This window comes from Gobio gobio (genome assembly GCF_949357685.1).
Source record: "Gobio gobio genome assembly, chromosome: 2".
Classification (NCBI taxonomy): Eukaryota; Metazoa; Chordata; class Actinopteri; order Cypriniformes; family Gobionidae; genus Gobio; species Gobio gobio.
This window is the reverse complement of record NC_137098.1, coordinates 54220207-54240933: the sequence shown is the minus strand read 5'-3', so window position 1 is coordinate 54240933 and position 20727 is coordinate 54220207. Positions and strand designations below refer to the sequence as shown.

Below are 20727 nucleotides of genomic sequence, written 5' to 3'. Positions count from 1 at the left end.
TGGCCATAAACAAATAGAAGTTGAGAGGCAGCACAGACAGATACACATCTGAAGAGCTCCAAACAGACAAAGACGCTTAATATCAGTATTTAAGGGAGTAACAAGCTGCCGTTTTGAGCTGTGAGGTCTTTGAGGTCACTTTACGAGGCTGAAGCTCTCGCAGAGCCCGTCGAGACTTGCAGTGCAGTAGGTCTCCGGCGTTTCCATAAAGAACCAGAGGCAGAATGCTACGACATTAATAGCAGGTTGCCCAGCTGTGCCGTCTCTAACTAATCCTGCACGGCTGTAATTAAAGCACACATCAAATGCGCATTAAAGTCCCAGTGGCCCCAGTCACGGGGGAGACTCGTTAAGACTCAGAGGTTCCAATTCCACCCCACTCCACAAGCCGAAAAAGATTCATGGAGCACCTCTGATAACTTTCCAACCCTTTAATTTTTCCGTTTTACAAATTTGTGAAAAGCGAGGTCACATTTACGGTGACGAATTGCGCATGTGGCTGCTTCATCTGGAGCAGATGGAAAAAAGGGTAATCTTGCCTTGACGGATGGTCTTGGTAGACTAAACGATACGCAAAGACATATTTGAGACGATGGAGAAAAATGCTAAGTGCTTTACTCAAAACTAGCAGAAAATGTGAAAACGCAGCCACATCTAAAAAAGAAAAAGAAAAAAAAAAGAAAACGAAGAAGGAAATCCAGATAAAACAGCACAGAAAGATCCACACAAAATAGAAATACTCTTCTAAAGTTTCCTTTCCCTTTCCCATAGCAAACACCTTGTAGCTGGAGGAACATGCCCATTGCCTAGGTCCCATTTCACCCCAAAATCAAATAATATTTCATCCTTAAAAGTATTTTACTTTCCTGAAAGAGACTACTGTACCATTGTAAAATGTTTTCATGAAAATTAAGCAAATTTTCCTCCTCAAGTTAGTTACCACGTTACTGTAATGCAGTTTTTACTTGATTATTATGCTAGAGATGTTTTTTACATAAGGATGATGATGTGGCCATAACAGTACATGATGGTGAACTTCAACCATTGGAGAGACGATGACTCAGCTCTCCAAGGCCAGAGGTCACCCTTTCAAAAAAGTCAATGTCCAAACTCCTAAGCTCCATTTCCTATGAGTCACCCCCATCACGGCTTGGATAAAACAGCTGATCTAGAACAACAATCCCTGGACGGCAGAGACAGGCTGTGTTCCTGTTTGACTTTGAACACATTCCACTATTGTCCAGCTCTCTCTGTAATACCTGGTCAGGTATCGCCGAAATCCTTTGAAGGATCAAAGCCACCTAGGAGTATTGATGGTGAAAAGAATGCAGCTTTTTTCTGCTTCGCTCCAACCTGTAATTTTCAGTACCTGAAAATTGCAGCTTTGAGAGTTCAATGAAGAGGCTGATTTTCGAACAATACGCATTATAATAAAACCTCGAGCCTGAGCTGCAGGAAATATAGAACACTAATAATTATGCAACGGGTACCCTGCTCTATCTTGGTCATGTGATCAACATGGTTTGGCCCTGTAATTATACAAACTATACAACAACAAAAAAATCCAGGTGTTTTGCACGTTATGCCCCACAAACTTCATCTCATCTTACCTCATAGGACCAGACGCACTGCACCCCGGCGAAGCGGCGCACGCAACGGCCCACCTCCACGTCCTCATGGGTGGTGTACATCTCCTGCAGGCACTGGCGGATGTGGGGCACCATCCTGCGCAGCACCTCACGGCTCATGATGACGCCAGGGCCGCCCATGCAGAAGTTCTCCCCCGGTTCCAAGGCCAGCTTGCCCAGTTCATCGCGGGCACCCATGCCCGTCTGGCCAAGAAAGATGGCCTCGCTGCTGTTGAGACTCCTCAGAAAGCTCTCCAGCTTCTCGCTTTTGATGTAGACGTCGTCGTCGGCTCGCATGAACCACTCGAACTGGTCCAGGTAGTGGTCATGCATGTACTTGAGCATCATGAAGGACTTCTTCTGCGGAGGGTATGAGTCGTCCACGTTCTGCAGAGCCACAATGGGGATTGGGATCGTCGTATCAGAACCCTCGCTGGAGAAAAACTCCACTTTTCCCGGAATAGTCTTGGCCCAGGTCCTACATAATGCAAAAAAAATTACAAATTTGTTCAAAATTAGTGATCATTCGACCAATAAATTGGCCTAGGAGTGTGCGGTATGACCAAAACTTACATCATGTCAACAGTATATCACAATATAATAGTTATTTGTGCTGCAAATTGAACGAAAAGGTACTTGAAAAAAGGTGGTACTATTATTCAAAAAATGTATTAATAATAATAATGTTATCCCTCCAATCAAAACCAAAATCTGCTGACAAATTTTGAGTAAATATTGTGTTTATTTCAGCAATTTTGTTCACAAATTGTCACATTATCATTCAATTATATTATCAGGAATGTGATTAGCTATGGACAAAAAAGACAAAATTTCCCCATTCAATATGGCTAAACAACAACAAAATAATAATAATAATTACTATTTATTGCAAAAAAAATAAAAAATAAAACCAAAATCAATAAAGAAATATAATGTAGTAATAATATTAACATGCCATAAAATAAAACAAGTGCTTATTACTATTATTGTGAACAATAATACATTTAAATGACAAAACTAATATTTATGGCTGCCTTCATTTCTTTGCTTTCAAACGTTAAGGGTTTTTATTTTGAGAGAAAACCATAAGGAGACCTCAAGTCTTTGCTGACAACAGATTTATAAACCATTCTAATTGCAAATTTGTGAACACTGTTGGTGCATGTTTCATTACCAAACTCGCATGACCAAACTCAAACCAAACTCAGCATTTACACCGAAGTCTGAACCAAACTGAGCCGCTCCGGGACACTGAAAACACTGGATCATGAGCTGCTTGTGTGTAAATAAACACAGTGCCGTGCATCACTAAGATTAACACGATTCACTTGGGTCATATTAGGTAGGAAAATACCAAGTATTTTTCATAGGCTGGAAAATCACATTCCTGATTATGAACTCAACTGTAGATATCGGTATTGTTCATTTTAAAAACAATAACCTTGATTTAGCAGCAATATTCAGAATATATTGACATGAGCAACTGAAGACTTGAGTAAAAAATAATGCCTCAAGTTATTATCAGGTTGACGAAAAGATTAAGCAAGGAATAGCGTTAGGATGATTCAGATGGTTTTAAAACAAAGTCCCAAGCTGTTTAACTAAAAACATGTGAAAAGACAACAGATAAACAAAATGCAGTACTCAACACAAGGACAGAATGCCAAAAGCTTCACTCTGCCATGACCCTGTTGTGTAGGAGGACACTCGCCGCAACTAAATCAGTTCAGCAGACCTTCAGAGATGCACATAATTTAATAATGCAACATTCCTGTCCAGACACTCAAGCACGAGTCTCTAAAATACACTTGTGTCCCCGCATGTCAGCACGTGGAAAGACTGCACTGTTTTTGTTCAGATAATATCCCCTCTGCTTGCCAACATCTAATTTTACCAAAACCCTGCTTCCTGTTCTCTGCAACTAAAGTGGAATCCAAAAGATATCCATGTTAACCTTTTGCACACTCGGAAATCGCATACTTCCCTACTATATAGTAGGCGAAAAACCGTATGTGATAAAAGTAGAATGTCCGAATTCACAGTTATCATGAAAGAGTAGGCAAAAAGTACCCGGATGACCCATTTCTTCCGGCAAGATTCTGAAGTGTGCATACGATGGACACTTTACCATCCCATGAGGCCACGGGAGAGGATTTGTGAATGGTGGTGACGCAACTGACACAGGTAGGTCGTGCGATAAAGGCAACATGGCGAATGTAGTACGTCTAGATTACATTCATACTGTACAGAACATACTTTTTAAGGGGTCATGAAGTAATTACTTATTCAATATTCAAAAACTTCAGACACAGCTCTGACATTCACCACTGAAAGCAGGAGAAAGAGCAAAGCTCTGCTTTGATAGACAGCCTTCTTCATTTTCTTGCACGAAATAAGCATTCAGTGAACTTGCTTACACATGCAAATCAAATAAAGCAATTAAATAAATGAGACTTCAAACCAGGGGACATAATACGGTTTAGCAATCCTTTGAGAACGCATTCTTTAGATGCTTTGCATCTTCAAATTGCTCCTGTGCATAACTATAAGCACTTGTAGGAAATACAGCAACAAGAGAATCAGCCATTGTAAAACACTTCTGTGATGCTCTGGCTTTTCCACTAAGGCAATTCACCCCAAAAAACCTCCCTGGCAAGAAAATACTGCTGATTAAACGTATGACATAAATGCTTGCCTCAGCACAACTCTGTCCTCTCCATCCTTAGACAAATTACCATGGTAACAACCATAGTCCCCGCCAAAGTACCATACAAATACCATTTCTAAAATAATAATGTGGTATTAGCCAAAAGTGCTATTTAAAAATGAGAGGAAGATACTGACCATGGTATTTCTTGATCCATATAAAACCTAAACGATTCAGCATAACCCTGTTCTCTCACTCCCCATCCTTACTATGATTTACCATGGTAATCACAGTTTCCAGCAAAAAACAATTTTATTTTACTACAATAAAACTGAGGTAAAATGGTATTTGGCAGAAGTGTCATCAAATATAATAGAAAGAATCTGAAGGCTTTTACATTGTTTGAAGAAGATCCCGTATTAGTTATTATGAATATTAGATTATCTGTACATGTTTTAATACAATGTTGATTAGACAGCTGAAATAAGGAATAACCCTGGACTTTCGCCATCAGGTACCATTGTAACTATTGTCTTCAGCGAAATACCACGGTTACTATTTTACTTTGACACTTCCGCGGAAACTACGGTTACCATGTAAGTGAACGCATTACCTGTAACTCTCGTCCAGCCCAAGTGGTATTTGCCAAATATATAATGTAAAATATGAGATAAATAAATATATTGTTGAAGCTGAAGAAGATCCCGTCTTACGGCGGTTATCGTGGGGATTTATCGTACGTGAACGCGCTGAATTGCCTATAACTCCCACCCGCCCCCCAAAAAACTAATGACTAAGCTCCAGCATAACCCTGACCTCTCTCCATCCTTACCATAATTTACTCTGGAAAACCAGCCACAATACCATACAATCATCGTTACTACTACAATAAATGTGTGGTAACGAGCACGGTTTCTGCACTCTTAACTATGCTGTATTTGGACGGTAACTACTGTTACCATGGTGATTCTTCGTAAGTGGACGCGATGAATTACCTATATGCTGCCACGGCGCGGTTATTCAGGTACTTCTGCGCGGTCATGACGCCCACGAACAGAAAACTGTTGGACTGGGGCACCGCGGGCTTCTCCGTGCTGGGCATCAGAAGCCCTCCATGCTCCTTCTTCATCATCATCATCATCCCTCCTCCACCTCCGCAGCCGCCCGTGCCACCGCTCGCCCGCCGCTTGTGACCCGCTTTCTTCAGCTCGGTGGCCCGGGGCAGGATGAGCCTGGACGCCAGTGTGAACCCAACTACCAGACCCAGCAACACACTGAACCACGATCTGCGACTTCTACCTGCCATTTCAGTTTATACTCAAACCTCCGGATCAGTCAGGGCTTTTGTTTCTTTACGCCTTGGTTTTTTTTTAAACGCCACCCGCTGCTGCAGTCCCGTCCAGAACACTGGGTTTGGGTCCGAGCATGATCGCCCCAGATCACCGTTCACTGCCGCTGTGTACGTTGCAGCGCTCCAGTCCGCATATATCACCAGCCACTGCCATCTAATCACCAGCTATCCGCTCCATGCGAGCCATGATCGGATTCGTGAAGGTATTTCCGTCGTTTCGAGTTCCGAATCGGCGATAAGTCAGGGGAAATGAACGGTCTGCTGTCTAAAGAACTGCGGCTGCATCCTCGTTCTCGCGACTATCTCGCCATTGTGAGTGAGCGCGAGTGCTTGAAACGCGTTGTGCGGCGACGCGGCTTAACCATCAGGAATTTTGACACGCTGGAGGCGCCGTAGCTCGTTCCCGATTGGCTGAAGACAGTTAGCTGATGACGTTTCATGCAAGGGAAAAGCGTTGCGTCCTTTTTTCACGTGAATTATTATTTTGAAATATTCACAATTAAACTGTTTACTGTAATGGAGACAACCGTTTTACAATCGAATTTTATTTAATAAATCGTTAATTTGATAACAAAATATAATATATTTATTAAATGTCAAATTTCAAAACAGAAGCCAGTTTCGCTGTTTTCCTTGTAGAATTACAGAATACTTTGAAATGGATTTAAGTATCAGAATAATAAGTTGTTGTCGATGCATATTTATATATCTTCTGAAGAGAACAAAATAAAAAATAAAAAAATTCCCATAAAGGACAAGCTACAAAACTGGACGAAAGGAAATATATTGTATCTGGGAATTATTTTGGATTATGCTGTTCATCATCATCATCATCATCTGTGCAACCTCCTTCTTTTTCAATTTTCTGTATATTTCTCTTATACCAAAAAAAAAATGATGTGACAAATATTTATAATAAATATTGACAAATCTAGCATTCATTTCGTGAGGAATTTGTGAGGTTTAAAATAAAATTACCATCCCATAGTATTTGGATACTGCATGTTGCAATAAAATAAGTTTAAAAAAACGTTTTGTCAAGTTTATTTTATGTTTTAAATTCAGTAGGTTAATTATAGATTTATATTTCAAATTTAATAGTCAATTTTCATGTTATGATTTCCTGTAATATAAGACTAATTCTCACATTTTATAACAGTATTCCTCCCTTTCATGATTGATCAAATCACGTGCTAATCTCGCCACCTAGTGGACAAAGTGTGACCTCGCAAGATTACAATTCGTAATTCTGTCGGGTCCTTCCTCTTCTGCTGTGTATTTTCCTGTCACAACAAAATTACATAATTTATCACAATTAACTAATCGTAATTAGTTTTCGGTTTATTTATTAAGAATATGTTTCCCTTTTTCTAATCATATTGTTTAACACAAAATATATCGTCTAAGTGTTCGACTTTCCTGTGTCCTAAAAATAACTTTCCATCCTGTTAAAATGTGTAAATTGTTACTTTGATGGCCCCGAAACAGTATAAAACGGTTACATTTGTTGTCCTGATAAATAGACATAGACAAACATGGAGTAAGTATGCATTTTAATTCTGAAAAACTCAGACTTTGACACGTCATTCCTAAACAAATGCTTTTGAAAACACCAAAGACCCACACCACGTAGGCTGCTATTTTACATCACTAACGACTGCATTGATGGATCTGTCATTAAACAGCAATTCCTACTGTTACAACAGCATACAAACACTTCAAATGATATAAATGTAGCACTTTGCATTTTTATTTACTCTCTCTAGGTGTTCATTTAGCAAAGCCTTAATAAGTGCAGAAGCTAAAAAAAGGAACACGTTTCATTACTGAAAATCATCAGCCTGCCCCAGGAGTATTAATACCTTTGATGAGGAGGCGTCATTGGAAGCTGTCAATCATACAAATAGGCAATAGTTTCATACAAATAGGCAATACAAATAGACAATAATCATAATGTGCAATTAAAGGAAGAAATATTTTTACTTTATCTTTAGACAAGTAAAAAAAAAAAAAAAAAAAAGTCAAAATTGTCCTTTTCGACTCACCCTGATGTCATTCTGACTGCAAATGTTGTTATTGTGAAACACAAAAGGACAATTATCATGCAGCTCAAAAAGAAACCAAATAATAATAATTAAAATCATCTGAGTTCATAAGATAGAACTGATTGATTGAAAAAATAACAACATACAGGATTTGAACGACATGAGGGTGAGAACAAAGTTAAGACAATGTGTAAACCAATTAGTCTGTCACTGGGAAAAAATGAAAGTGTTCATGAAGATCCTTAATAACCCTTTTTGCTATTGTCCTATGAGTGCTGACAGCCTTATTCAGTTAATATTAATGTGTTCCTATGGGCGAGTGTCAAAGGGTCAGAGGTTACTCTGACGACCTTTAACCTCATCCACCAGCAGACGGTCCTCTCCTGCCGGGTCTCCAGGAGCATGTTCCTCCTCCATTTCCAGACAGAGGACTGTACCCTATAATACAAATAGACAGCACATCTTTATTTAGCTAAACACATACAAAAGATCTGGACTGGACTGTTTTACAGAATATTTTCCCCCTGAAAATGTGAACTCTTGCATCATTTAGAAAGTCATACAGGTTTGGAGTAAATGACAGTTTTTATTTTAATAATTGTTTTTTTATAATTTAACTTTTTCTATAACAATGAAAAATAAAGAAATATACTGTAAAAAATAAAGTCCCAAAAATACTTTTAAAGACAACAATATAATAATGTCTAATGTCATCAGGGTGAGTAAATGATGACTTAATGTTCCTTTTAGGGTAAACTATCCCTTTAATATGTCTTAATATTATTGCAATATTGATTACCTGGATTTTCCCCTGTGAAATCTTGATCTATTTTGAAAATGGGTTAATTTTTTGGGTTAGTGCACTCAAAAAGAAAAAGAACATTCTGTATGCACTTTCTGAAAGTGTGTTAAATCATCTGACTGAACATTGTTGTTAGTATCGATAACTCAAATGAATAACATTATATTACACTATGAAACATATACATTTACTTATTTTAAGGAATGTGCAAAACAAAACATTTAGTTGATTAGTCCATGTTGACGGAAATAAATGAATAAGACGTATAATAGACTTATAATAACAGTCATTTACCAAGTACAACATGTAGAAATAGTGAAATATAAAGCACATTTGCTTTTTGCTTTTTTTACTGTATTTTCTTTAATTTTGTATAGTTTGTATTTTGTTGATTTGACATTTTTTGACATTCATCTTGTTGAATGTTTAAGAAGAGTAAACTGCTCTTAATCATAAGAGAACATGTAAAATTGTGGATGTGCTGCATACCACTGCTACGAAGGGGCTTTTTGTCTGTGTTTGGTTTCAGTGAGCTGGAGGAAGTGGCTTCTTCAGTGTTCTGCGGGAAAAATAGAAATAATATGTAAATTCACCACCTGCCATCTGAGGCCTAGAGAGATTCGTAGAAGTCTTACCTGTGCAACTTTTGCATTTCCTTTGTAACTCTTTCCTTCCTTCATACTTTCCCACATCTCAATTTTCTGTCTTCTCTTTTCCTCCTCAAGCTAAGGAGAACAGACGAACCAGTATGAATATTGCAAACCAAATGTCCATCCTGTCTGATCACAGCACAACATGAGACTCACCCTCTGCTGCTTCTCTTTGAATTCTGCAGCTCTGGCGTCCTGTTCTTCTTGCATTCTGCGGCGTGCCGCCTCCAGAGCCTCCTGACGCCGCACCACAGATACGGGGTCTGCAAATGTCATGCACAAAACTTAATATCTCAAATACTTTCAAGGCATTTCAGCTTCCAAACAGCAGACAGTGTTGGTTCTGACCTTGGTTTGCCGCCGAGACAGACGAGCTCTGAGTGGTTGTGGATCTGTTCTTGCGTAGATGCTGGATGAGCAGATAGACTCCCACACACAGGAATGCCAGATACCAGCCATAGTCAGACAGGAGCGAAGTAACTGTTGAAAAGAGATCAAACTGACATTCAAGACACTGCAAAGTCTGCAAGCACTTTCCAAAAGTATGTTAAACAGCCTGCAACATAATCATTTGATTGTTAATAGCATTGTGTAATTAATAACGTAAACACTATTTCATTTTGAAATATTCAAAATACTCAAAAATGTCATGGAGCTTTAATATCTTATTTTTAGGAAAGTGCAAAATTACAAATCTTCAAAGCCATTAGTTTGAGAAAAATAATAAAATACTTATTATTAATAATAATATTCTTCATCTACTGATTTTTAACTTTCATGAATAACATTAATACAATAAACATTTAGACAGTTTGAAATGTCATGAAAACTTAAATTATGATCTTATAATACATTCACTTTACTATAAATACTATAAAATATAGAATGTGTAAGTTTTAATATAACTATAGATTTATACTTTAAAATTAAAAGTATAAAATGTGCATTACTTGCATAATTTATTTTTGCCCCATTTTGACATTAAATTTCTATTGTCAAGAAAATTAAGAAAGACGTAAAATGTCACTTTTCAAGCAAAACATTTCACAAAAAGAGGAGTTATCTGTGTTTGTTAACATAATGGCTTATTACAAAATTAAAGTGTAACTAATGTATCTTATTGACTTGTATACTGTAACCTTTCAAATGTTACTACTCTCATTGACCTATAACGTTGTTCTAGATTTCCTGATAAGCTCTGCGTCACATCGCTTCAAAAGGTCAATGTTTTTTTTTTCAAAGTCCTTTAATAACACATAGTCACAGATTAGATATCAATCAAACGGATTACACTATATTACACTCATGATAAATGATGACAGGTCAGTAAACGCCATTGAACTGAAGCTCTGGCTCATGTTTACATACCAGATAACTGCAGAAAACTCAGATCCTGGTTCTGAGGAGGAACATCTTCATTTCGGACAGGCGCGCCGTCTTCTGCCTCCATATTAAAACACCTTAAAGATGTTGTAGTATTTTGTTAAGAGAATATATAATAATTAGGTCATGTTTATCCCGCTCAGTTCCACTCAAGCTACCCTGCTACAACACACTGACTCACTTCCGCAGCGACGAGACAGCCAATCAGCTTTAAGATTACGTGGCCTTTTACGGATGCCCAACTAAGACAAAATAAATACTCTTCCTTTCGTATTGATTTTCGACGTTTCTGAAATCTATATATTGAAAGAGCGCCCTTTAGTGGCAAAAAAGAAAGTAAAATAAGTAAATAAATAATTTAACTATACAGTCCCAGGAGAAGAACAACATAAAAACAATGCATCTTAATAGGAACTACATATTTTCCAAGTAATATGAGACGCTTGTATATTTCACAATATAAATTTAGGTATTTACACAAGAAACTAAAAAGATGCCTTTTAAATTTTAGGATCGGGACCCTCACATGAGAATGATCATATCTGGAGACTTGCGGCATCTAAATGAGATTGACTTTTTTTTCTAAGCATTTGCAGAATGTGAGGCTAAGAAATGTGCTGGGGATTTAGAATCGGAGTTAGAAAAGAATTCAAAATTTTAAAAACGAATTCATTACATATTCATTTTAATTTCTAGTCTTTAAGGATGATTCACAAAACATAAGAACACCGTAAATAAACAGAAGAAATTCTTGACCATGTTCAAATATACACAAAGAAAACTCTCACATCATTGTTCATTAAAAAAAACAGAACTTTAATGTAGTTTAATTTACAAAAAAAAAAAAAAAAGCACTTATCGAAACAAGTGTTAAGCACAGCGTCAAAACCAAGCATGAATGATTCTGAACGGAAAGAACTATGATCCATTAACATGCATATCTTCCTGCATGTCATCATCGTCTCCATTTTCTCCCTCGTCTCTCATGTCCTGCATGGGGACTGATTCCTGCATCTCTTCCTGGACCTCCTCCTCCTCCTCCTCTTCCTCTTCTACCATGTTAGTTGCTCCTGAAAAGGGGAAAACAGAAGACTCGTGAGAAGCTTGATCATTTTCAGTCCTTAAAAGCAGAGAGTATGTTATTTGAGTGTTCACAATGCAGCCTTAATGACTAATACATTTTCTTTTAAAAAGTTGTAGAAGCATCACGGTTACAAACTTTCTACACATGGTTCCCACTTGTTCACCAATGAATAAAAGTTTTCCCATTCATTTGTGATTACTGAATAATATGTAAAAATGTGTATTACAAAATACCTGATCTCAGCTCTCGTCCCGGGATCTGTCCTGACTGGAGAAGCCCCTTCAACCTTTCAACTTCAGCCAGCGATGTGGCATTAGCGATTGCATTCTATATGAAAAACATTTACATAGAGAGGCGCATTGTATAAGGACATCAGACTATATGAATACATTAAACAGACATTTGAGGAGTATTTATTCTGCAAAAACACATCAAACTGATCAAAAGCAGTGAAGCCATTTATAAAGTTACAAAAGATTAACATCTCAAATAAATGCTGTTCTATTGAATTTTCTATTCATCAATTCATCACACTTTCCACAAAAAATATTAAGCAGCACAACTGTTTTCAACATTGATAATCAGAAATGTTTCTTGAGCATCAAATCAACATAATAAAAATCATTCTATTTTGCTGATTTGATGCTCAAGAAACATTTCTGATTATCAATGTTTAAAACAGTTGTGCTGCTTAATATTTTTTGAGGAAAGTGTGATGATAGAACGATTTCTAAAGGGTCATGTGACACTGAAGACTGGAGTAATGATGCTGAAAATTCAGCTTTGCATTAGGGGAATAAATGACATTTTAAATATATTCAAATAGAAAGTAGTCATTTTAAATTACAATTTTATTTCACAATATTGCATAGCAGTTCTGACTTATTTGGTGCACAAGGCAAAATGAGATGTCACCACTCCACCCCAAAATGTGCCAACTAAATGTAATAAATACCCATTTACTATAAGCACTTAACTCAAATGATTAAATAATAAAATACATAACTAGAGAACTGGCCGACTAAAATCAGCTCGAAAATGCTACCTCGAGAAATTCGTATACATGTAGAATTATTTGACATACAAAGATGGACCCTTCATTTCTTAACAGTTTAAAGGTATACCATCTTATTTCATCAGTCAGTCATGAAAGTCTGATAGTAGATCGATTCTGGCAACATTAAATCCAGGAGAGAAGAAAATTCTAGAGCAAGAGCATGTATTCACGAGCGCACATCCAGTTTTGTGTAAGAGTGAAGGAAATCCATTCGCGATCTGAGAGATTTGTGCTGGCGCAGTACATGGATGTGCTCTTGCTTTACAATAATACACTCTTGACATTTACCATGACAGAAAAGTTACCATCACATTTTCCAAACACATCCTCTGGTGTATATACACACACACACACACACACACACACACACACACACACACACACACACACACACGTGTGGGTATGTTAATCCGGTTCTTCCATACCTTTATGGCTTCAACATCTGCAGCAGACGGCCCCATTTTCTTCTCAGTCTGAAGTCCTGCTCCTGGAGTAAACCTGAGAGCAACAGAGTAAATTTGGGGTTCAGACAATGTGAACATGTTGAAGTTTGCCTCTGCGGCCTCTCAACCACTGTCCCCACAATCAAGAGTGTAGTATCTTGAGTATCTTATCAATAAGAATAAACTGATACAAGACAGAAAAGCCTTGAGCCAGCTCCCCTGAGAAACATTGCTGAAGTTTAACATGGAAAGGTAGCTTTTAACAGTCAATTTAGGGTCAATTTTCATTCTCCGAGATGCCGAGTTCATAACTTCCACAGTTCAGTAATTCGGGAGAGCTGAGCTTGATCAAGGGGTTTCATCTTACGTTTTGGTTCGCTTGGCTATATCCTTTGCAAGCTGTGCACCTCGTTTGCCTTTGAACATTTTTTCAGCCTCCTGACGTTCCTGCGGTGATACAGCAGAAAGTTCAAGCAGACGTTCACAACAGACCATGACGGCCCTGTTCTTCACACGATCAATATTGAATTCTGAATGAAGCACAGACAACTCAATCGAGCCAATTCAATCTGCATGTTTTTTTAAAGAAACAATTAGCCATAGGGGTAATGTCGGGGTAAAGTAATGTTGGACACCCATTTACTATAAGCACTTAACTCAAATTATTAAATAATAAAATACATAACTAGAGAACTGGCCGACTTAAATCAGCTTGAAAATACTACCTCGTGAAATTTGTATACATGAAAATTCCATGTAGAATTATTTGACAATAAAAGACGGACCCTTCTTTTCTTTACATTTTAAAGGTATACCATTGTATTTCATCGGTCAGTCATGAAAGTCTGATAGTAGATCGATTCTGGCAACATTAAATCCAGGAGAGAAGAAAATTCTAGAGCAAGAGCATGTATTCACGAGACAAAGTTTGAGCATGCACATGCAATCGAGCCAATTCAATCTGCATCTGTGTTTAAAAAAACAATTACCCAGAGGGGTAATGTCGGATGTACCAAGCGATGTATGAAGAACAGGGCCAAGGGTGATACTACAAAACTTTGTGTGAAATCTTCCCGAAAGAATCTGTCCAAAGGAAGCAGTATACATTTTATGAAATGTTGATTTCAAAAAAACATCCAAAACATTCTGTACAATTTGTAAAAAACAATTATTAGAAAATACAGTTCTGTAAAAACAACTGCATTTCAGAGGTAAAACCAAAAGGTGTATTTATCACCACATAATATTTAACTACATTAATAGATCTCTCACTAATATTGATCCGTAATTATTTATTCTAGAGATAAGCACTAGAAACCTGATGATAGAAAAAAAAATCTGTAACAAATAAAAAATGACAGGTCCTAAACAAGACATTGACAAAAATGCACAAAACAAACTAAAAGCATGATGTACACTACAGTGCAAACGTTTTGGAAAGATTTTTACATGTTTCTGAAAGAAATCTCTTCAAGTTACCAAGGCTGCATTTATTTGATCAAAAATACAGTAAAAACAGTAATATTTTGAAACTTCATCACAATTGAACATAACTGTTTTCTACTTGAATATATTTTCATATTGTAATTTATTTCTGTGATGCAAAGCTGAATTTTCAGCATCATTACTCCAGTCTTCAGTGTCATTCAGAAATAAATCTGATAGGATGATTTGATACTCAAAACATTTCTTAAGTGTGATCATGAACTCAGTTATGATGTTGAAAGCAATTGTGCTGCTTTATATTTTTGTGGAAACATTGTTTCTCAGGATTCTTTGATGAATGAACAGTTCAAAATAACAGCATTTATAACATTATAAATGTCTTTACTGTAGGGATGAAACGATTACCGGTTTCACGATAAACCACGATAAAATTTAGTGACGGTTAGTCATATCGTACAAAATTTTATTATCATTAAAACCGCGTGTGATTATCACGGTTGTGAAAACTCGCGGTAAATCTTGTCCAGTCAGCGTCAGTCTGGCGCACCGCTGTTTTCTGAATGAGAATAAATGGCAGAAAGCAGTGACAGCACTTGGGGGATTGTTCTGCCTTCTAAAAGGACCAAATCTGAGGCGTGGTCATATTTTGGCTTTTACAAAAGTCCTGAGGGAAACTTAATCTAAGATGGTCACCTTGTCTGCAGAACATGCCAGAAGAAAGTCGCTGTAATAGGGAAAACACTTCAAAACTACGAATGCAAGGCAAGTGGACTTTGACCTCAATACCAAACCTACGTCTGGCAAATAATACATTAACTTGACATTAACAACCGCCATTTGCGAGTGTAACGTTATTTCGGCTGCACACTAGCCACTCTGGCTGTTGAACTTATAATAGTCTTCTCAAAAGCCATCTGTTATAATCGCGTTGCGCATTATAAGCACTTACACGTGTTTCTATTGAGTTTATGAATGCAATGTCTCATAATCAGAGGCGTTCAGATTAGCGGAGTTTTGTTCAGAGCGCGCGCCGCGCTCACTCGCTGAAATCTGCACTCAGATCAGAGATAAACGTGCGATGTATGCAGGAGATTCATTCATCATACAGTGGATGACTGTTTTTGTTCTATTTCAGCAGCGACAATGGTTTAAAAAAACACAGCAGAACCACAGAGCATCTGATATGACTGGCATAACGCAGGCGAATTTAGGGACCGTCTGTAAAGTTACATACAACATTGGTAACGTTATACACGTTTCAAACTTCAATAGCATTTGAAGAGAATGACAGTCATAAAAAGACTGTAAAGTGTTCATCTAGGTGTCAGGTATGATGCACACATTTTGATATTTAATAAAATAAACTGTCAAATCATATGGAAATATGGATATGCATTATTTCACTAGGATACTGTTTGGGCTCTTACACAAAATATGCTAGATTTAAATGTGTCTGATAGAACGCTGATGAGAATATTGCTTGGGAATATATTTAAAGTAATAATATTAGAGATTATATTTACAACAAATTATTATTATTTATGTGCTATTGATGACGGCCATTAAGGACGGAAATCCCACAGAATCTAGCTTAAAAAAAGTGCTTAGAGCTGCTTTAGTTATTTGTTGTTTGTTGAATTTCAAATATAAAACTTGTTGAAATGTTTTAAGTGTGAGCATCTGTTCTTTTTGAACACTTTCATCTCGTTTGAACAAAACCGTGATAATATTGATAACCGTGATAATTTGGGTCACTATAATCGTGATGTTAAATTTCCATACCGTTTCATCCCTACTTTACTGTCACTTTGATCAATTTAATGCAACGTTGGACGGTAGTGTTTGTGTAGAAAAAATTAAAGACAAAACATTACGGTTTAATCATACCTTCAGTTTCACCTTCTGGAAATCCAGAACACGGATCTGTGGGATTTTATTGATGACGTATAACCTGTAATGTTTCTTGTTGGTAACTGGATTCCTGAGGAGACTACAAAAGAGGAAAACAGAAAATCAGTTCAAATGATCTGAAGTTAAAATATGCGTGTTAAAAAAAAAAAAAGAGCAGTTTTTTAGCAGGTACCTGAGCAAGGACAATGATTTTACTGTTGCAAGAGGATCCAAATCACCCTGATGAGCACCAGAAACAATCATTAGTCCACAATTCAATGTAACAAAACTTAATGAAACAAAGATTAATGAATGTGTATAAAGGCACATCTATAGTTGAACTCACCAGCTCTTGAATGTTGTTGCTTGTGAGAATGAGCTCCTTCAGGTCTGGTAAAGCCTGCTCCATGTTCTCTCCAATACGGCTGCAATAAAAGAGACAAAAACACCAAGCGTTGTAGGGTAACAAACTCAAATCTTCTCTTCTTTGCAAGCACATGATGCATTTAATTTTTTTAGACTAATCAGACTGTCTTGGTGTTCATTTTAAAAACCATCATGCACCATTTCTCTAGAGAACTGCCCTCAGAACTGTGTGTGTTTTTGTACTTGCACTGTATGAATACAGTATTTTCTTGCATTATATATTTAACGTTACACTATAACAACGACTAAGTAGCATGTTATTTCTTTCGTTAGACAGATGAAGATAACCAGTGCATAGAGTTGCCTCATAATAAACACCCCTGTGATTCTCTCACCAGATCCTGTTGTTGTTAATCAGGAGTGTTTTGAGTCTCTTGAGCAGTGGAAACCCATCCAGTTTTCTGATCTCATTATCGGATAGATCAATGGTATCAAACTGATCGAGTGTGGCGCCCAGATTCTCCAGCACAGGGATCTTATAGCCTAAAAACACACGAGTTGATATGAAATTAACGAGCATAAATCGGTGATTTGAATATGAATGATGCGCTTAAATGAATTTAACTGATGGCGCTTCACTCACCGCGCAGGTCGAGCTCTCTGTCCCGCACAGGGTTCGTGTACTGCGCCGCCTGCTCGATTAATTCTGCCGTCAGCTTCACCATGTCAGCCGCAGAAAGGAACAGTGAGTCTTATCAATAAGAAATGTGTTTAAACAAAAGTTTTTAAGTACGTATTACATTCGCACACGCTGCCGCCAAACGGAAGCGTTTGTTTTGTTCTTCTCGAGACAAACTCCACGTTTGGGAGAAAGCCACAGCGTCGCTAGGCGGACTGGAGGAGAGATGCGCTATTACCACAACAAACCAAGAAGTGAGGCCCGCCAAACATAAAGTAAACAAACAAAAATATTAGTAATAATTTCAAAGAAATTTTCTTTTTTTTCATATTTGTACAGAAACGCAAATAAGAGAGCTTTATAAAAAGAACATTCAATTAAAATTAAAATGTAAACGATATTTAACGGTGAACTAAAATTAAAGTATTTTATATTAATAATTCTTAGTATTGAATTTCAAAACATTGGATAAATGCAATATATAAGGTGCACTATCCATTTCACTGTCACACAATGCATTTATGCAATTCCTCAAAACAAGTCATTTTAAATGACTGCAAATGTTTTAAAATGAAGTTTAGTCACTATGAAAATATTCTGCTTTTCTCCAAAGCAAAACCATGTTAAATAAAACAAAGACTATTGGAAAATACTAATTCTGTATTTCGACTTCAAAGTTTTACAAAATATTACTCCAGTTCTGTAACCCTGTATGATCAAGGAGAGGCATCTTCGAAGAACAGAGTGAAAGAAAAGCAACGGTGTGGAATATTGGACAGGTTTGGATGTCACTGGATATGGAGCACGACTCGCCCTGCAAACACACTTTTCTCTTCCTGATGAGTGTAAAATCAGGATGGGTTTTATGAATGAAAACGTCAGCATCCGACAGCTTAGAAAAAGACCAAAGATGTTAAAATCTTGCATTACTTAAGGTCACTGTTTACTTTCAGTGTATAGAAAAGAGCAGCTTGGATGTTCTGCTTTAAATAACAGATTTTTGTTCTAATGAGGAAAATGAAAGTTACAAACTTGACAAAATTTTAATTTTTCACACAGAAGGGTGAAAATACGGAACATTTAACATAAAAGACTTAACACACATGAACACACACACACACACACACACACACACACGGCTGGTTCGCTATCTTTGTGTGGACTCTCTATAGATGTTATGGTTTTTATACTGTACACTGTATATCTCTCCCCTTACACTAACCTACCCCTAAACCACCCATCACATAAAACTTTCTGCATTTTTACATAAAAACAAAAATATATTAAAAAAAACTCATTCTGTATGATCCCCACAGTGACATGAGTCCCCATGAGTCAGTGTGCATTCAGGTTGAAGTCCCACCAGGATAAAAAAACACACGCACACATAAAGTGCCCACTGGTGTGAGGACAGGTTGCTTAACTTGTTGCTGAGAGATTGAATGCCTCATCGACACGACATCCAGTGGCACTGATCCTCAAAAAGCCTGTCTCCTGCGTGATGACTCGGGTCTTCAACCAGATGGAACTGGACCAATATTCTGAATATTCCAATCTAATATGACTTCTGACCTGTAATGTTTGCCTGAATCATAATCATACACTGTTTGGTCGTTGGTCAGAGGAGAAGTGGCCCCCCGACTGAGCCTGGTTTCTCCCAAGGTTTTTTTTCTCCCTCCTGCCACCTGATGGGAGTTTTGACACAATATGATAATTTAATTGAGCTGGATGACATCACTGTTTTCTCCAGAGCGGCTGTACAGCCGAATCAAATTCTGTTACATTAATTTAGCCAATTTTCCTGTTAACACTGTGAAGCTGCTTTGAAACTATCTCCACTGTAAAAAGCGCTATATAAATAAAGGTGACTTAACTTGACTTGACACAGACCAGTGGAGTGTCAAGTGGAGAACCTTGAGTTTTGATTTATAATTATCAGAGGACAGCACTGACAAATGAAACACCCACTTTAAGAAGGAATGTGTAGAAAAAATACACTATTTATGTGTAACACTCTAATTTACACATTTTTTTGTCAATAATATTAACTAAAATATTAACTAAAATATTAACAATATTAATTTCAAAAGTTTAAAAAATTACCCTTATGACTGGTTTTGTGGTCCAGGGTCACGTGTCTCAGACAGATATTTTTTAAACGCGCACGTTATGAGCTATAGTTGAACTGAACCAATAAGGATTAGGGACTTTGACTGAACAGAAACGAGTCAACTGTTAATGACAGCGTCACAGCGACTTGCCATTTCGTTTTTACTTCTATATTGTTGTTAATAAAACATAATATTTATACCATATGTTAATCGACTACGTTACCCCTCGTGTCAAAACATTTTTACCACCAGGGAGGAGACGATTCGTGCCGATTGACGCCGATGACTGCTAGCAAGATTCTTGAGGTAATAGTTAGCTGTAACGTTACTTGAAATCATATTTTACCTATATTTATTTACAAAAACAATATTTTGTGCTGATGTAACCCTCTAAAGTTTTACACTAAGTTCTATGCAGTACCATAGTTTCCCTGAAGGGGCCGCTATATGAACTGGTAAACTGAGACGTAGAAATTAAGAGAAGAAGATCGTTCTTAGCTGGTACGCACGAGTATGTTCATGGGTTTCAAAAGGAATTCCATTGATGTTGATTGAGAGACCTTGTTTCTGCGAACTCTGACTGTTTTTTTATTGCCTGATTCCACCGTTGTGACATGATCCACTGTGAGCTTATGCAAGCTATGGCGAGCCAGACCCTGTGATCTTTGAAGGACCCACAGCTGACGTTCAACACAGACCTGTTTGCATCGCGGGATTCATTATACTTCAGCTAAGCTGTCATTTTATACATACACTACCCGGGTAGTAGAAAAAAAAGCCTTTTACATAAACATACATTTCACACTACACACCAATTTGTGAAGGACTTTTGGACACTTTATTTTGTTTATTTTGTTTTCTTGGACCTTTTGTGCACAACCTGGACTAAATATTGATTTTTTTCCATTTTGGAAGTGTTGTGTTGGGACGAAACTTCAAAGTATTAACCCATTGGATTCTGATAACTGTTTCTTTTAATTTTTTTGTTGTATGTGCAATAAATGTGCTGGCTGTTAGCCGTTTCATACCATTTGGCCCAAGGTTAATTTTTTATCCTCCCAAGAGTCGAACCTAGCCAGAGTAATATAACATACTTAGTGTTATACTGACAACTGTTACCGTGTTACATCACTTTTTGTGGCGAG

The 20727-nt window shown here is 37.3% G+C and overlaps 3 protein-coding genes across 5 annotated transcripts in view; all 3 read right to left on the bottom strand.

Moving 5' to 3' along the window:
* Positions 1-5972, bottom strand: part of chsy1 (chondroitin sulfate synthase 1) — a 70062-nt gene extending 64090 nt beyond the window's left edge. The window contains exons 1-2 of one of the 2 annotated variants that reach the window (XM_079810780.1): positions 5271-5972; positions 1611-2106 (exon numbers count right to left, since the gene is read on the bottom strand). In XM_079810780.1, coding sequence (XP_079666906.1) covers positions 1611-2106; positions 5271-5581 — 807 coding nt within the window. In that variant the 5' untranslated portion in view covers positions 5582-5972. Of the gene's footprint in view, positions 1-1610; positions 2107-2201; positions 2328-5270 lie in introns of those variants that run through there. The other variant, XM_079810781.1, reaches the window with a different exon arrangement.
* A 1190-nt stretch (positions 5973-7162) lies between these two features.
* Positions 7163-10755, bottom strand: selenos (selenoprotein S). Of its 2 annotated transcripts, XM_079810777.1 has the most exons (7): positions 10492-10723; positions 9472-9603; positions 9280-9386; positions 9109-9198; positions 8963-9032; positions 8471-8497; positions 7163-8109 (listed from the first exon to the last, which is right to left on the bottom strand). In XM_079810777.1, the coding sequence occupies exons 1-7, from the start codon at positions 10571-10573 to the stop codon at positions 8030-8032; spliced, it is 588 nt and encodes a 195-aa protein (XP_079666903.1). In that variant the 5' UTR covers positions 10574-10723; the 3' UTR covers positions 7163-8029. The 2 variants fall into 2 exon arrangements, with proteins under 2 accessions (XP_079666903.1, XP_079666904.1); XM_079810778.1 differs by lacking the exon at positions 8471-8497 and having other exon boundaries at positions 10492-10755.
* Positions 10756-11180: 425 nt separating this feature from the next.
* On the bottom strand, positions 11181-17651 carry snrpa1 (small nuclear ribonucleoprotein polypeptide A'). Its single transcript, XM_079805404.1, has 9 exons — positions 17436-17651; positions 17188-17335; positions 16773-16851; positions 16620-16666; positions 16424-16526; positions 13458-13537; positions 13073-13145; positions 11824-11917; positions 11181-11576 (listed from the first exon to the last, which is right to left on the bottom strand). The coding sequence occupies exons 1-9, from the start codon at positions 17515-17517 to the stop codon at positions 11425-11427; spliced, it is 858 nt and encodes a 285-aa protein (XP_079661530.1). The 5' UTR covers positions 17518-17651; the 3' UTR covers positions 11181-11424.
* Positions 17652-20727: the final 3076 nt, after the last annotated feature.

Coding starts and splice junctions, on each gene's coding strand:
- selenos (XM_079810777.1), bottom strand. CDS start 10,573: ATGGAGGCAGAAGACGGCGCGCCTGTCCGAAATGAAGATGTTCCTCCT. Junction 9,604..10,491: donor GAGTTTTCTGCAGTTATCTG/GTATGTAAACAT, acceptor TCTTTTCAACAG/TTACTTCGCTCCTGTCTGAC. Junction 8,110..8,470: donor TTTCACAGGGGAAAATCCAG/GTAATCAATATT, acceptor TTTGTATTATAG/GGTACAGTCCTCTGTCTGGA.
- snrpa1 (XM_079805404.1), bottom strand. CDS start 17,517: ATGGTGAAGCTGACGGCAGAATTAATCGAGCAGGCGGCGCAGTACACG. Junction 16,667..16,772: donor GCAACAACATTCAAGAGCTG/GTGAGTTCAACT, acceptor GGTGCTCATCAG/GGTGATTTGGATCCTCTTGC. Junction 13,146..13,457: donor ATAGCCAAGCGAACCAAAAC/GTAAGATGAAAC, acceptor TGTTGCTCTCAG/GTTTACTCCAGGAGCAGGAC.